This window comes from Portunus trituberculatus, chromosome 50, assembly GCF_017591435.1.
Source record: "Portunus trituberculatus isolate SZX2019 chromosome 50, ASM1759143v1, whole genome shotgun sequence".
NCBI lineage: Eukaryota > Metazoa > Arthropoda > Malacostraca > Decapoda > Portunidae > Portunus > Portunus trituberculatus.
Genome location: NC_059304.1, coordinates 1812501 through 1827500, shown reverse-complemented (window position 1 = coordinate 1827500; position 15000 = coordinate 1812501). Strand labels below are relative to the sequence as shown.

The following is a 15000-nucleotide window of genomic DNA, read 5'->3' as shown; positions in this document are numbered from 1 at the left end:
TCTATCTGCGTCTCTCGTTGTTATACCAAAAGGTTAAATGATTTCAAGTGTATTGCTGTTTATGAGATTGATGTATATAACTGAATGGTGATAATTATAGTTTTATTTTTCATATCTATTAGAGTAGTGATGAACATGTAATAAGGTATAGATTGAGGTCATTAACTTTATTTTGAGCCAAGTTAGCGTTTTTTTTTTTTTTTTTGTTAATGATCGATCAGCTACCGCATACACAGAATCATACAAAAGTGCTCTCTTCTTATTCTTTTTAGTTTTTTTTTTTTTGTTATTGTTCGTTTTCTTTTTCTTACTACTTCTCTTTCATCATCATCTTTACCCATACCTCCTCTCTACACACACTTATTAACAATCAGTGCTTTCTATATTTCCACTCTCCGCACTAACATTTCTCTAAACGTATCAAATCATAATGTCAACGCACACTCCTTGATCTCTTTTCCTTCCTTCTTTTCATCAATTTCCTTCAGCCCCGTCAGCAATACCCAGTGTTTTATCAGCCTCTCTCACATGCACCAAGTTATTTTAGTGACGGTTTTAATTATCAGGCGTCATCAACAACCAATTCTTTACCGTGACTGCGAGGAAGTGACAGGAAGGCATGGCAGGTGTTTAGCGGGGACCTCAAAAATGGAGACGTGTGAATAAGGAAAGTTGTGTTGAATAAAATGTATGTGCTTATTTGTCTGTTGTCTTTTTCTGTTTGTCTCTCTATTTATGTGTTTATTTGTGTATCTGTGTTTATGTATGTACAGTATGTATGTATATATGTAAGTATTGTATGTATCTATGTAGCTGTCTATCTCTTTATACGTGTCTATCTTTGCTTTTTTTATATCTGTCTATCTACCGGTCTGTCTATCTATCTACCTATCTACCCGTTTACCTTTACCTTTTTATCTATCTATCTACCCACTTATGACCTCCAGTCCTCAGTTGACCAGTGGCCTCTACCAATCAACCACACACACAATACACTCACACAAACCTCCAACACACAAAAAACTCTCTATTCTCTTCGTACCATGGAAAAAAAATAACCGGTACACAACAACAACTATCACAGAGAAAGACATGCAGTTCCCATCAGGCAGGCATTTCCTCTCCCAACCTCCCAGCCTAGCAAAGCCACAAAGAAGAGTTGAGCTCCCCTTCCCTCACCATCGAAAAGATAAATTAGTCATGTACAGTGTTTCTATAGCATCCTTCACCTGGAGCACCTCTTCTCAAGGTCTGGGGCCGAGGCACTTAAGGAAGGCAGTGAGGAGAGAAAGAGAAGGACGGTGACGGATCGCTGGTTAAGGTTCTATGTCAAATCCTCAGTGGGTTGTCTTAGGGAGTATCTTGGATGGGATTGTAGGAGAAAGAGCGACGACTGGTAAAATTAGGCGACTGAGAAGTGTATATTGGGTTGGTTCTTTTCTCTCCCCATAAGGCATTTGTATTTCTTGTGTCTAGATCTCTGCCCTTCTTATTGTGAGATGATGGTAAGGATGATGTTGAGGAAGAAAGAGGAAGGGAAGAAGAATAAATAGGAGAACAAGAAGGAAACAACATCAACAATCTCATCAACACAGTTACCAAACAACACCACAAAACACATAACACCCCAAACACCACACACCCAACATTAAACCCACCCCAACCAAACCGAACCCAATACATCACCTCTACCCATCACTTCCTCATCATACACTCCTTCATTCAACCTCAGATAATCACATACCCCAATATACCAACCACTCTCTCCTCCACCTGATAGTTATTTCCTCGCCCTGACAAGCGGAACACAAACAGGCCCATAACTTTACAAGGGACGGGTGTGAGAGAGAGTAGATGGTTGTATCCTTTTAACTAGTGTTCAAAGATGGGTGAGGAAGTGGGCTGCTGGATGTTTGTAAAGGAGTTCAAGGAAGGTACATCTAACTTCAACCTTTTTCTTCTTTATTAGCCTTTATGGATTTTAAGTAGCATGTAACTGTATTAGTACGTGACAGAGATAGGAAAGAGAGAAGGAGTAAAGAGACTGGAAAAAGGAGAGCTGATATAGTGAAAAGATGCAAGCGAGTCTAGTGGGAGTAAAAGACTGGTAAGCGAAAGAAGAGAAAACCAAGGAAAGATGAAGAGACGAGAGTTTTGAAGGAGGGAAGAAGGACGAGTAGGAATAAAGAGGCAAGTAAACGGATAAGCAAAGACAGGAGAAATAGAGTTTTACCTTGACGAAGAGAGACAAAAGGCTACACGATCCCTACCATAACAACACGAAGGTTATAATTACGTAGCGTCATTTCCCCTTAAATCTCATCGTGCCTCGGTAAAGGTATTAAGAGTAATGGGTGCACTTGACCGCTCTGGAAGGAAAACTAGAAAAATCTTGGGTAATTGGTGTATTTCGGTGGAAAATTGAAGAGGGTGAGGCTCTCTAAAGAAACTTCTGGATTTAAAGGGAAAAAAATGTGGTGGATGATTGGGAAGATTGCCTATGTGGGGGAAATTTGAATATTGGAGTGAGAGAGATGGATAGAAAGAGGGGCGAAGATAATAGGCCTAGAAGGGGGAACGGTGGAGGGAAGGGGAGAAAAACCTGATGGAGTTATAATAGTATAACCTTGAGAGTAGAAACTTGAAAGTAATTAGGCTTTGTTTTTTTTAAGGTAGGTGATTAAAAGGAGGATAGGTAATGTGATGGAAGCTCCTCTCTGAAACTGAATTTAACCCTTCAGTACTAAGACACATTTTTACCATAAGTTTTGGGTATGATTAAACGATTTTATTAACATTAGAAGTGTGTCTATGGAGGTCAGAAGAATAATGGCCAGAGTCTTCACTATTTTTATCCCGCACATAAATTTTTGAAGTTGTATAAAATCACAAAATAGTAAGCACAATGAATATGGAAACGCGTCATGGTACTGAAGGGGTTAAAAGGGAGACGAAAAAATAATTGCTATGAAGGAGTGAATAATTGTGAATACTTCAATGAAAGGAAAGGAAAAAAAATAACATGATGAAAACAAACCATTGGAAAGTGACATTGAGGAAAGAGGAGATGATGATGATGATGATGATGATGATGATGATGATGATGATGAGGAGGAGGAGGAGGAGGAGGAGGAGGAGGAGGAGGAGGAGAACAAAACAACAAAAAGTGGCAGTAGTAGAAATAACAGAAAAAATGGTAGAGAGAGAGAGAGAGAGAGAGAGAGAGAGAGAGAGAGAGAGAGAGAGAGAGAGAGAGAGAGAGAGAGAGAGAGACACTAGATCACCAGGAAAGAAGGAAGGAGGACATGACGGGACGCACGATCTCACGCCAGAGGGGAGTGACGTCAGGCGGGAGGGGGGTCAGCCAGCGGGCACCCACAAGAGGCTCTCATTGTGCTTGGAGGAGTCCCTGCTTGCCTTGCTTGCCTTGCTTGCCTCGACCGCGCCTGGCCCTCAATACTCACAATCATGACTGTGATGATGATGATGATGATGATGATGAGGCACACTGAAGAGAAAAGGAAATAAAGAACATTAAGGAGGAGGAGGAGGTGGTGGAGATGTAAACTAATCAAGCATATATAGGTCATTTAAGTCTGAACGATTATAATATTACCAGATATAATATTACCAGAGAGAGAGAGAGAGAGAGAGAGAGCATACCAGGAAGAGAAAAGGGACAAGTGTCAAAAGGTTCGGCCAGAGTTTAAAAGTTTTGATTAATGTGTTGTCTCATTACTTACAGCTCCACTAATGACCCGCTGTAGGGCCTCGTTAGGAGCTGATAGCGCGGCTTTACGTGTGGCCAGGCGACGGGCAGGCGGAGAGACGGGCGAGGAGATGGGCGGGGAGAGACGGGCGTGGAGACGAGCAGAAAGAGGGGAGGGAAGAGGGGAGGATGGGGAGGCAAGAAAGAGACAGAGAGGGAGGGAGATGGAGAGTAAAGGGCATAGAGGAAAGAGATAGTGGTTAGTGATATGGTAGGGAACAAAGAGGAGGAGGAGGAGGAGGAGGAGGAGGAGGAGGAGGAGGAGGAGGAGGAACAAGAGTAACTGTTCCACTAAACCAAAGCAAACATACACACTTCATGAGACATGTATTAGCAGGCATTCATTATCCCCCATGACACACACACACACACACACACACACACACCGCGTAGTGTAGTGGTTAGTACGCTCAACTCACAATCGAGAGGGCCGGGTTCGAGTCCCGGGAAGCGGCGAGGCAAATGGCCAAGTCTCTTAATGTGTGGCCCCTGTTCACCTAGCAGTAAATAGGTACGGGATGTAACTTGAGGGGTTGTGGCCTCGCTTTCCCGGTGTGTGTTGTGTGTGATGTGGTCTCAGTCCTACCCGAAGATCGGTCTATGAGCTCTGAGCTCGCTCCGTAATGGATGACCAGTAGGCGACCAAGGTGAATTACACACACACACACACACACACACACACACACACACACACACACACACACACACACACACACAGCAAGGCAAAACACACCCGCCTATCGCTTCTCCCTCGGCTGAGAACAGTTTACATAAAGACTATCGCCCCACGTCTGGCACGGCAATATAGCGAGCATTCCAAATATTCACGACCGCCCATAAAACTCATATCACCGGCAGAGGTAGGGACAGAGAGGGAGGAGGGGCTGAGAGGGAGGAAAGAGAGATATGGAGAAAGAGAGGAGGAGAGGCAAGAAGGGAGGAGGGGCAGAGAGGGTGGGAGGGCAGAGAGGGAGGAAGAGAGGGAGGGAGCCGTGACACGTTTAATCGACACCCACTGAGAAAGAGGGAGATCAAAAAAGGACAGGTTGTTGGCTGGATTCTTACAACTATATAGCCTGTGTGTAATCTGTTCCAGGTAACCTCTTGACACTACACAAAGAATAAATTCATTAAAGAGTTACCTTGGATATCTGGCACACAATATCCACCTTTGCTCACATCTCTACACTCCTTTTGTTGTCCTATATTGCAGAGTTTAGCTGTAGTGCCTCAAACTCTTTACTAACAGGTCAACTCATCTATTGCTGCCTTTTCTTCCGCCGTCTTCCTTCAATTTCCATGCACGTAACTTCACTTCTCTGCAATCGACCCTTCACCTGTCCCATTTTACATCACTTATTTTACTTTAGATAATGTAGCATGTCACAAACGGGTAAATGAGGGTCAACACATCTAGTCTTTAAATTTTTCTTTGTGTTTGTGTGTTTCTTTGACTTGAGCAGAATTTCCGTCTAACCTTATCTGAGCCTTCGCCTTTACTCCTCAACATCTTTCACTGCCTAAACGCTGTAGCATGTCACAAACCGCTTACTAAGGGCCAACGTGTCTACTAGTGTTTGTTACTTTATGGTCGGAAGTCAGAGAAATAGCAACAGGTGTGCAGATATTCTCTCTCTCTCTCTCCTTCTACAGGTGGTTCTTGGCTTAGTGCTGACTGCGGAGGTTTGTTTGGGAAGCTGAGTGGCTACGCTGTGCAGTGTTCATTTCGCTGCCTACTTTTTTCTCTTCCTTCTTCCTCCTTTTATCGTTTTAGTGTTATCTTTTGTTATTTTTCAAGTTTCCTCTTCTCTCTCCGTTTTCTCTTCTCCTTTTCTTCTTTTCTACTAAATCTCAATTAAATCACGTTTCCTAATTTGCAAAACCATATCTTGAAGAGAAATAAATTAAAACTTTTCTCTCATATCTCTCTCTCTCTCTCTCTCTCTCTCTCTCTCTCTCTCTCTCTCTCTCTCTCTCTCTCTCTCTCTCTAATGGTCACGAGCTTGATTCTGACTAACGATAATTCTGTACGTGCATACTTGACACTTGCTACGTTATTGGATCTCGATGTTTCAAAAGATGAATAACATGGAAGGTAAGGTTCACTCCACTGTGTCGAGGCTCTTCTATAGGCGTTGTAACTTGAGCAGTGTAAAAGAGTTCACTTATTGCTGCTTATACCATCATCATAAAACATGTACATGCACAGTAAACTTCCAAGATTAACAACACGGAAGTCAAGGTACACTGTGCCGAGGCTCTTTTGTAGATTATGTAATTTGAATACTGCAAGGGCGCTAACTTAAGGATACCTGCTATTACCATAAATTTAGACCTCAACAAAGTCATTTCAGTACAAAACGAATTAACTTAAGGTACCTCACTGTTATAGATGTAAGTATAGTAAATAACGAACACACACACACACACACACACACACACACCGCACCGAATACCAAAGACACGTATGTACATATGTATGAATGTAACGAATTATAATGTAAATGCATGGACAATGAGATATATAAACACAGTAAACACAAAATAACACACAGCACCATCACCCACAGTGCGTCTTCCCTTCCGCTGCGCCTCGCCACACCCATTCCCACACCCACAGACCCACACGCGAGAAAATAGGCCCCTGGAACCAGCGAGGTCACCGCCCCTGCAGACCCAGCACACTCGAGGCACAGGAGACGGGAGATTAATGACACACTAGATTGGCCACCGAGGCTAAATCACATGAGCTACCCAAGAGACGGCGCCATGCATCACCCCAAGCACCCCGCCCACCCTTAGATATTAGTAATGGAGAGGGTCGAGGGAAGGTAGGGGAAGGTGTGACGTAAGCAAGGAAGGTAAGCAGTCTACTCTGGCCTCGGTCTTCAATCAAAACATCCTTCACTTTTTTCAGTGTGATATGCAGCATTTCACAGCAATCGAGGTAATGCATTGAGGTTTAAAAAGAAATATATTTTTTCCAATTCCTAGCCAATGAAATGTCTGGCAGTGGTTTTGATCAAGAAAATATGCCTCTGAGTGGTTTGTAGTTAAGGAAAGACGTGTCAGGGTTGAGGCGAGTGAAAGGTCATTAGTGAAACGGTGACCTAGTGCAGCGGCTTTGCTTATCACGGGAAGGATCAAAAATAGATTCCACGTATCCAGGCAGGCAGACGACGCTCCTCAACTATTGATGCGGTGTTGTTGTTGTTTCCCTAAAGCAACAGGTGACATATGCCGCGCTGAACTTTCTACTGACTCTCACTCCTGTTTTGTCGACCTTACTAAAGCGAGAGTCAATCAGGGTCTACACTCCCACATCCCTTTCACTGGTACGATCTGGAACACTGCTCGATTGTTTTGCTTGATTCTGTTTTTATCACTATCTTTCGGTTGTCTGAAGTATCTTAAGAGAGGAGGACCAGGCCACATCTAATACTAAACTGATAAGCTACAAAGCTCTTTTCTATCTTTCCGTTTCCCTGGTACAGTTAGACCTCTGCTTGATTCTTTTCACCTCTTCCTATTGTTGCTATATTAATAGAGGATGAGCAAGGCACCTCTACTTCTAAATTAATCGAGTCGAGTAAGATATTATTTTATTTTTTTGTCAGCTTTGGGGACTGAACGACCAAACGGTATTTGTCTCCCACTTTCAATAAGTTTGTCTCCTTTCCCCAGACTCCTTGACACGTAAATAATGAATGCATGTCAGAAAATCAGCTTATCATCAGCACGTCTCGTCACGTTCCAAGTGTTGCAAAAAGACAAGCATTTTTGGGGACGTGATGCTAAATGAGGCAACAGCCAAACTAAGCTCCTTTGTCCACACACACACACACACACACACACACACACACACACACACACACACACATGCACACACCGCACCGAATACCAAAGACACGTATGTACATATGTATGAATATAACGAATTATAATGTAAATGCATGGACAATGAACTCCACACACACACACACACACACACACACACACACACACACACACACACACACACACACACACACACACACACACACACACACACACACACACACACACACACACACACACACACACACACACATACCCCCCTCGCCGCTGACGTGTCTATGCAATTCTTCTTACTCTCTCTCTCTCTCTCTCTCTCTCTCTCTCTCTCTCTCTCTCTCTCTCTCTCTCTCTCTCTCTCTCTCTCTCTCTCTCTCTCTCTCTCTCTCTCTCTCTCTCTCTCTGGCGCCGGATGGGTTGGTGGATGTCCTCCTGAAAACAACACTGACGTCACTCCACCACCACCACCACTGCTAACACCATCACCACCACTACCACCTCCTTATGAGCACAGAAAAAGAAAGCAAGAGAATGACACAGACAGACAGACAAACAGAACATGTAAAACAGAGAGACAGACAAATACAAATAGAGAAAAATACAGACAAAGAAATATATACATACAGACAGACAAATACAACCAAAGAAAGAGACAGACGGTCAGAAAACTCTCTCTCTCTCTCTCTCTCTCTCTCTCTCTCTCTCTCTCTCTCTCTCTCTCTGTGTGTGTGTGTGTGTGTGTGTGTGTGTGTGTGTGTGTGTGTGTGTGTGTACCTGACGAAGGAGGTGCTAATCCAGAAGGCTGAGTTGGTCCCCTTCTTCAGCAGCAGGTTCCAGGTATTCGTTGAGGTCCGCCCGCCTCGCCCCTAGCACCCACAGCCCACGCCCACGCACGCCCTCAGACCTGGGTTGAAAGAAACAGAAAAATTAAAATAAAACTATACCGGTGTTCGTCTTTAGTAGTTTATCAGAGCCTGCCAGAGAGAGAGAGAGAGAGAGAGAGAGAGAGAGTGTGTGTGTGTGGTTATCAGAGACTGCCAGGAAAAAAGAGAAAAGGAAAAATACTGCGGCATATTCTCTCTTCTCTCTCTCTCTCTCTCTCTCTCTCTCTCTCTCTCTCTCTCTCTCTCTCTTTCTTATCAATCTAACATACTCAGGGGAGACTAAACGTGTGTACGGATGACGGAACATGCACGGATCATGAAATATGCACTTGCATTACTGTGTGTGTGTGTGTGTGTGTGTGTGTGTGTGTGTGTGTGTGTGTGGATCAGTATGTTAAAACTCTCTCTCTCTCTCTCTCTCTCTCTCTCTCTCTCTCTCTCTCTCTCTCTCTCTCTCTCTCTCTCTCTCTCTGCGCTGAAATATTTATATATTTCCAAACAATGATAATAGTACAACAACAAATACTACAACAACAACAACAATAAACATTACTAATACTACTACTACTTTTACTACTTATCACTTCCCACACTCACTCTGAGACATAGGTGAGGGAGCTAAGGGCGTCTCCACCGAGGACACTGATGGAAGAGGTAAGGCTGAGGGCCGGCACCTGACGCAGCAGTAACCCACAGCTCTCGTGCACTACAGCTGGGGATCCAGAGGGATATAAATTACATTGGTTGGACTGTGGAGAGAGAGAGAGAGAGAGAGAGAGAGAGAGAGAGAGAGAGAGAGAGAGAGAGAGAGAGAGAGAGGCCCAGGGAATAGTACGTTCTAAGTTGGGAGGTAGATAGATAGATGGAAGAATTAATAGATAGATAATGTGTAAGTTGGTAGATAGGCAAGCAGTTAGATAGACTGAGTGATTGATTGATAAGATAGACAGATAGATAAATAAATAGATAAATGAGTAGATGGATAGGTAGAGATAGAAAGATATAAAGACGTTGAGATGCATAAACACACACACACTGCTGTCTCTTCAGAGACTGCAGCAGATCAAACAGTGAAACACACACTGCATTCACCAGTTTTACAGTAGCTATATATTCCACATTCACCACATCAGGATGCGAGTCACGGAGCTGATGACCAAGTTAGTCATAAATGGTGACTGGTTATGTATGTATGTGTGTGTGTGTGTGTGTGTGTGTGTGTGTGTGTGTGTGTGTGTGTGTGTGTGTGTGTGTGTGTGTGTGTGTGTGTGTGTGTGTGTGTGTGTTCCTGATGTGGCTTTGCGGGGGATACTGCTGCTGAATCACTATGGAGGTTAGTAAATGGGTATATAAAGAAAGAAAAAAAAAAAAAACTGACTCGTAGATTCAATGACTCAGTCACAGACAGACTGACTAACTGACTAACTAACCGACTGATTGACTAACTACATACAGACAGACTGACAAACATAAACTAAAAAAGAACAAAATCACAAAATCAAAAGAGAAAGGAAAAAAAGAGAAATACAGGCATTTTACGGATGGAGAGACTGACGACAGACAAACAGAAGGAAAAACGAAACACTAGACAGAAAGTTACAAATAAAACAGAAAGACATAGATCCAGTGTATCGAGTTATATATAGGCATGATGAGAGAATAAAAAGAAAATAATGGAACTGAAGAAGAGGAGGACGATGAGGAGAAAGAAGAGGAAGAGGAGGAAGATGCCAATAACTTCACCTACCCTTCTTTCTCATATCTCCCTTTCCAGCTCTCATAACAATGCTCTCCATCCCATATTTGGTTTCCTTTCCTTTGTTTTAAGTGGGGAGCAGGTATTGGAAATTGGAAATAGATTGAATGATGGCGCCGCGGGAATAACCGAATCACATCACACCGGTTAGGGTAACGAGACAGAACGCTATCTCTCCTACTCTGAAATTACAGTGACTCAGAAGCGAAGTTGATTTTTTTTTCGTGTGTGTGTGTGTGTGTGTGTGTGTGTGTGTGTGTGTGTGTGTGTGTGTGTGTCCGCGGGGAGAGGATGTTGAGAGAGAGAGAGAGAGAGAGAGAGAGAGAGAGAGAGAGAGAGAGAGAGAGAGAGAGAGAGAGAGAGAGAGAGAGAAGGTTGAGAATGTGAGCTGGTGACGTGCAAGGGTGGGAGTGATGCGGGTGGGAGTGATTGAGATGCAAAGACGTGGGTTTCCAAGCTTTGAAGCTGAGTTTCAGGGTGAGACTGACGACAGACTAATGGAAAGAGAAAGGGATGGAGAACAATCAGAGACAAGCAGAATTATAGGGATGAAACAGAGAATTGTAGCAGAGACTAACACATTGATTGGCTGATTGACTAAAGACTGCATGGACGGAAGGATGGAGAAACGGAAAGACATGGACAGAGAGACTTACTGAAGAAAAGAGAGGAGGAAGAGAGAATCCTGATAAAGAACGGCCTGATAGAAAAGACAGAAGCATGTCAATCCTACCTTAGAGCGACGGACTGACGGAATGGCAGAAGGAAATGGTCGAGAGAGGGACTTGTGGACACACTGAGACAATCCAAGTAATATAAAAAAGAAAAAAAAAGTGTCACGGCTCCCCTCTTACCTTTCCCTCGCCTGGAATAAGCACGCTGTACTACTCAGGCTAAATTAGAAACACGGTATTCACTCACTAGTTCGTCTGTTTGGCTATGGAATGACTACATAAGAGGCGAATAAGGAAGAGTATCTCGAAGAAGAAGAAAAAGAAAAAGAAGAAGAAGAAAAGAAGAAAAAGAAGAAGAAAAAGAAGAAGAAGAGGAAGAAGAAATACACAAATAAACACATACATAACTCTGAAAAAACACACTTCATGAAAGTTTTAATCACACGTAACTGACGGTAATTAGATCATTAACTGCATAATTACTTTTCATCAATTAATCCCATGAACAAGTCCAATTTTCACTGATCGACACGCGCTGGTCCCCTGAGACACACACACACACACACACACACACACACACTTTCCTACCACCGCCAGGTTCCCCAGTAGAATATTAAATCTACATCTTATTATATTTACAACTCCTCTAGGGGATGGCAGGGATAGGAAAGAGGGACCAGTACATGGGGAAAGTAGAGAGGGATTTTCAAAGGGCTTTCCATTACGAGTGAAAGAGAAAATAAGATTGCGAACATACTATATTTCCCGCAATTTCTCATGTAGTTTCTCAATGGGAAGGGTTTCGTAAGCTGTCAGCAGGCGTGGATTCTCGTAGTTGCTCCCGCGGTGGTGTTGCCGTCGCAGTGAGTTACGGTAAGTTGTCACACACCTCACTACATCTTCACTTCAAAGACTTCAAGAAACTAGTTGTCGTGGAGAGAAGAAGAGTGATATGAAGGGAGGACACAGTGAGATGAAGGGATGGAGAAAACGTTACAACTGAGGCGATGGAACTGCTAAGGTTTGGAGTCACAGAAAAAGATGAAGTAGACAAACAATTGGATGAGACTCGTACACGACATTATGATAAAGCGAAGGAAAAAGATATCCTGGACATGCAAAATTTTCCGTTACTCTGCTTTGATAAACTAATGTAAGAAGCTCCTCTCCACAGTCCACGAAGAGTAAGGTATAGCGTCAAGACTGAAATTAGATAGCTGTGGCCAAGACGATTGAATTCAGGTTATTAGCATCCAAATGTCCACTACAACAATGAGACATAAAAGCAAAGCACGTCGTGAAGAATAAGGGTAGAGTGTTGAGGCCATGAAAGATGGGTAAAAGTTACTTGGATCCAAATTTCACCTCAAAAACACAAAAGCGAGTTAATATGTTATTACTAATATTGCCGTGGGTAAACGGAGAGCTGTGAGCAAGATGGGTGGGTAAAAGTTACTGACAGCTAAACTTTCTCTCAAAAGAAAGCCACAAGACTAAGACTGGAGGAGACCTGAGGTCAAGAAGAGTCATACAAGAACCGGCACCCAAACTCTCACCATATATTTTGTCTAGCCACTCACCTGACAACGGCGGGCCCCTCTTGGCTCTCCTCCTACTGGCGGTGGGGACGGCGTGGGTAGGGGGAGCGGTGAAGGAGGGGTCATTAGCTACATCGTCGCCCTGTTGTTGGTGGTGCTGCTGGTGGTTGTGGTGGGCTCCGCGGAAGAGTCTGGTGACCTCGGCGTGGATGACGGGTCTGTCCCTGCGTCGAAAGGTGACCCACACAAGCAGCTCGGCCAGCTCGTAGAGCCGCTCAAAGATCTGGTTGTCTCGCACCCCGAGGCTTTGCAGGCTGCGGCCACGCTGAGTCAAGGAAAACATTGCCATAGGTGCGTCCTCACGGTCTAACAGTGTCCGTCGGACAAACAATGTTACACTGGTTACCATAACATAAGCAGATGAAGGATGACGTCATAAGCGTTAAAATCAGGGAAGTTGATATGGCAACAAACTACAGTTTCTACTCTGTTCACCAGCCTGGCAAAGACTGATAGTGTTAGTATGGACTTGGGTCAGTTGCGGATACAGACGGAGGCCAGATACCATCCTAATAACACGTGCTCTGCCGCTTATGTCCTCTTACTATGTGATTTTTTCTGCATGTCCATGTGGCTTAGGATAGCTAAATAAAGTTAGGTGTCCCTCTGCCCTATACTCTTAGCTTTGCCTTTTACTGTCCTCACCCTAGCAACAACAGGAAGTGTCTGTTGCAGCTGCCAGGTTTTCAGATTGTCTTTCCTCCCTCACCTATACGGATGATCCGTCTCAGTAAGCGTGCCAGACACCGTCCAGCCTCCCTAGAGTGCTTTGGCAGGACAATCTGACCCTAGGAAATTCCTCCCTGACCTTCTACTAAGAGACTTAGAAAATCCGGTAACCAAGTACCGTCGTGTATCTGGCAGTGTCATATGCTTCCACGCCTCAGCTCCACCAGTATCCGAAGCTCCGATACTCGTACTACGAGCATGGCAGTATCTCGCATCTGACGTCATCAGTGAGCCTTTCTGCTTTCCATTTTTAACTGGTTACATGCCATTTAATCTACAACCTTTCACTGCGATATGCAACACTGTATAATTTAAGCAACTGCAAGAAAGGAAATTAATCACAGGAATAAGAATTTTAGTGTCCAGCTAATGTAATGATCACAGGTGGCTGCTGAACGATAGTAGCTTGTGAGTAGAGCACTGTGTATCGTTATGGTAACACTTGCTGCTAATTACTCACTTTTAACATATGACCACCTTTAGAGAATTATGTTATCATCATGCAGCACTTTAGAAATACCAAAGATATGATAAATGACATACCTTATAATTCTAATTTTACAAAAATAAACATAAAAGGAACCCGATTCCGTACAATTAAACTAAAACCATCGCCTCAGAACGGAACCTCATGGATGTGGGGAGTCGGCTGGCCAATGCTTGACCTGAAATCACCAGTAACCCTCCGACGGGACAAGGGAAGAGGTCGTAACAATTCACAGAGCCAAAATAAAACAACAGTATCTTGAGGATTTCAACTACTCAATTATTCACTTCTGTTGCTGTCAGTGGCATTCTCTGAAACTACTATAAGCTAATTGGCAATGCACTCTATTTAACGTGAGAAATATTCACGGCTATCAGTACAGATGAGAATGATTGGATGAAATAAGATATGCTTTATACAGGACTCTAGGTAGATTAAAGTAGTACTTAGAATGCACGATAATGATAGGTGGTGTGAGGAGGCTCTTCGCAGTGACATTTTAATTAGTTTACGCTGCCGAAACTTGTGTAGCAGTCTCCCAGCGGAGGCAACACGTCCCTTTGTCAGCCTAGGGGAAGATATGGGATGTGGCTATTTGTTTGGAATTGAGATTGGAAAGCTTTTTGGACAGTGTAGGGACAGCATGGATGGAGGCACTGGGAGGGACGGAGATGGATGGAGAGCCTTTCATCGCGGCGCACACTCATTACGAGGAAGAAAACACCACCGAATAGATCTGATGGTGCCTCACAAAGGCTTCCACGTGGGCGCCCTTCGTTCCCTCCACCATAGCAAAGACTTGGCCATCAAAGAACACAGACCAGCACGAACATCACGCAACACACATACACACACACATACACACACAAAGCACCACAATTTCAGTACTACAAGACACGTGAGGGATGATGGTGAACAGGTGAGGGTGAAAAGGACCGGAGATAGATCTTGGATAGAACCATAAAAGAATTGGATGTGTGATGGATGTGTTCAGGGCGAGAAGGAGTGTTAATAGTGTTAATGTAGCAGCAGCAGCTGCAACAGCAATAGCAGTAGCAGTAGTAGTAGTAGTAGTAGTAGTAGTAGTAGTAGTAGTAGTAGCAGCAGCAGCAGCAGCAGCAGCAGCAGCAGCAGCAGCAGCAGCAGCAGCAGCAGCAGCAGCAGCAGCAGCAGTGGTGGTGCAGCAGCAGTAGTGGCAGCAGCAGCAGCAGCAGCAGCAGCAGCAGCAGCAGCAGCAGCAGCAGCAGCAGCAGCAGCAGCAGCAGTGCA

At 43.9% G+C, this 15000-nt stretch overlaps 1 protein-coding gene across 1 annotated transcript in view; it reads right to left on the bottom strand.

Annotated features, from left to right (window-relative positions):
• Window positions 1–3231: 3231 nt before the first annotated feature.
• LOC123500047 overlaps window positions 3232–15000 on the bottom strand; it is a 28518-nt gene continuing 16749 nt past the window's right edge. The window contains exons 5-8 of the mRNA XM_045248669.1: window positions 12498–12780; window positions 9085–9199; window positions 8378–8507; window positions 3232–3508 (exon numbers count right to left, since the gene is read on the bottom strand). Of these exons, the coding sequence (XP_045104604.1) occupies window positions 8393–8507; window positions 9085–9199; window positions 12498–12780 (513 nt within the window). The 3' untranslated portion in view covers window positions 3232–3508; window positions 8378–8392. The remainder of the gene's footprint in view (window positions 3509–8377; window positions 8508–9084; window positions 9200–12497; window positions 12781–15000) is intronic.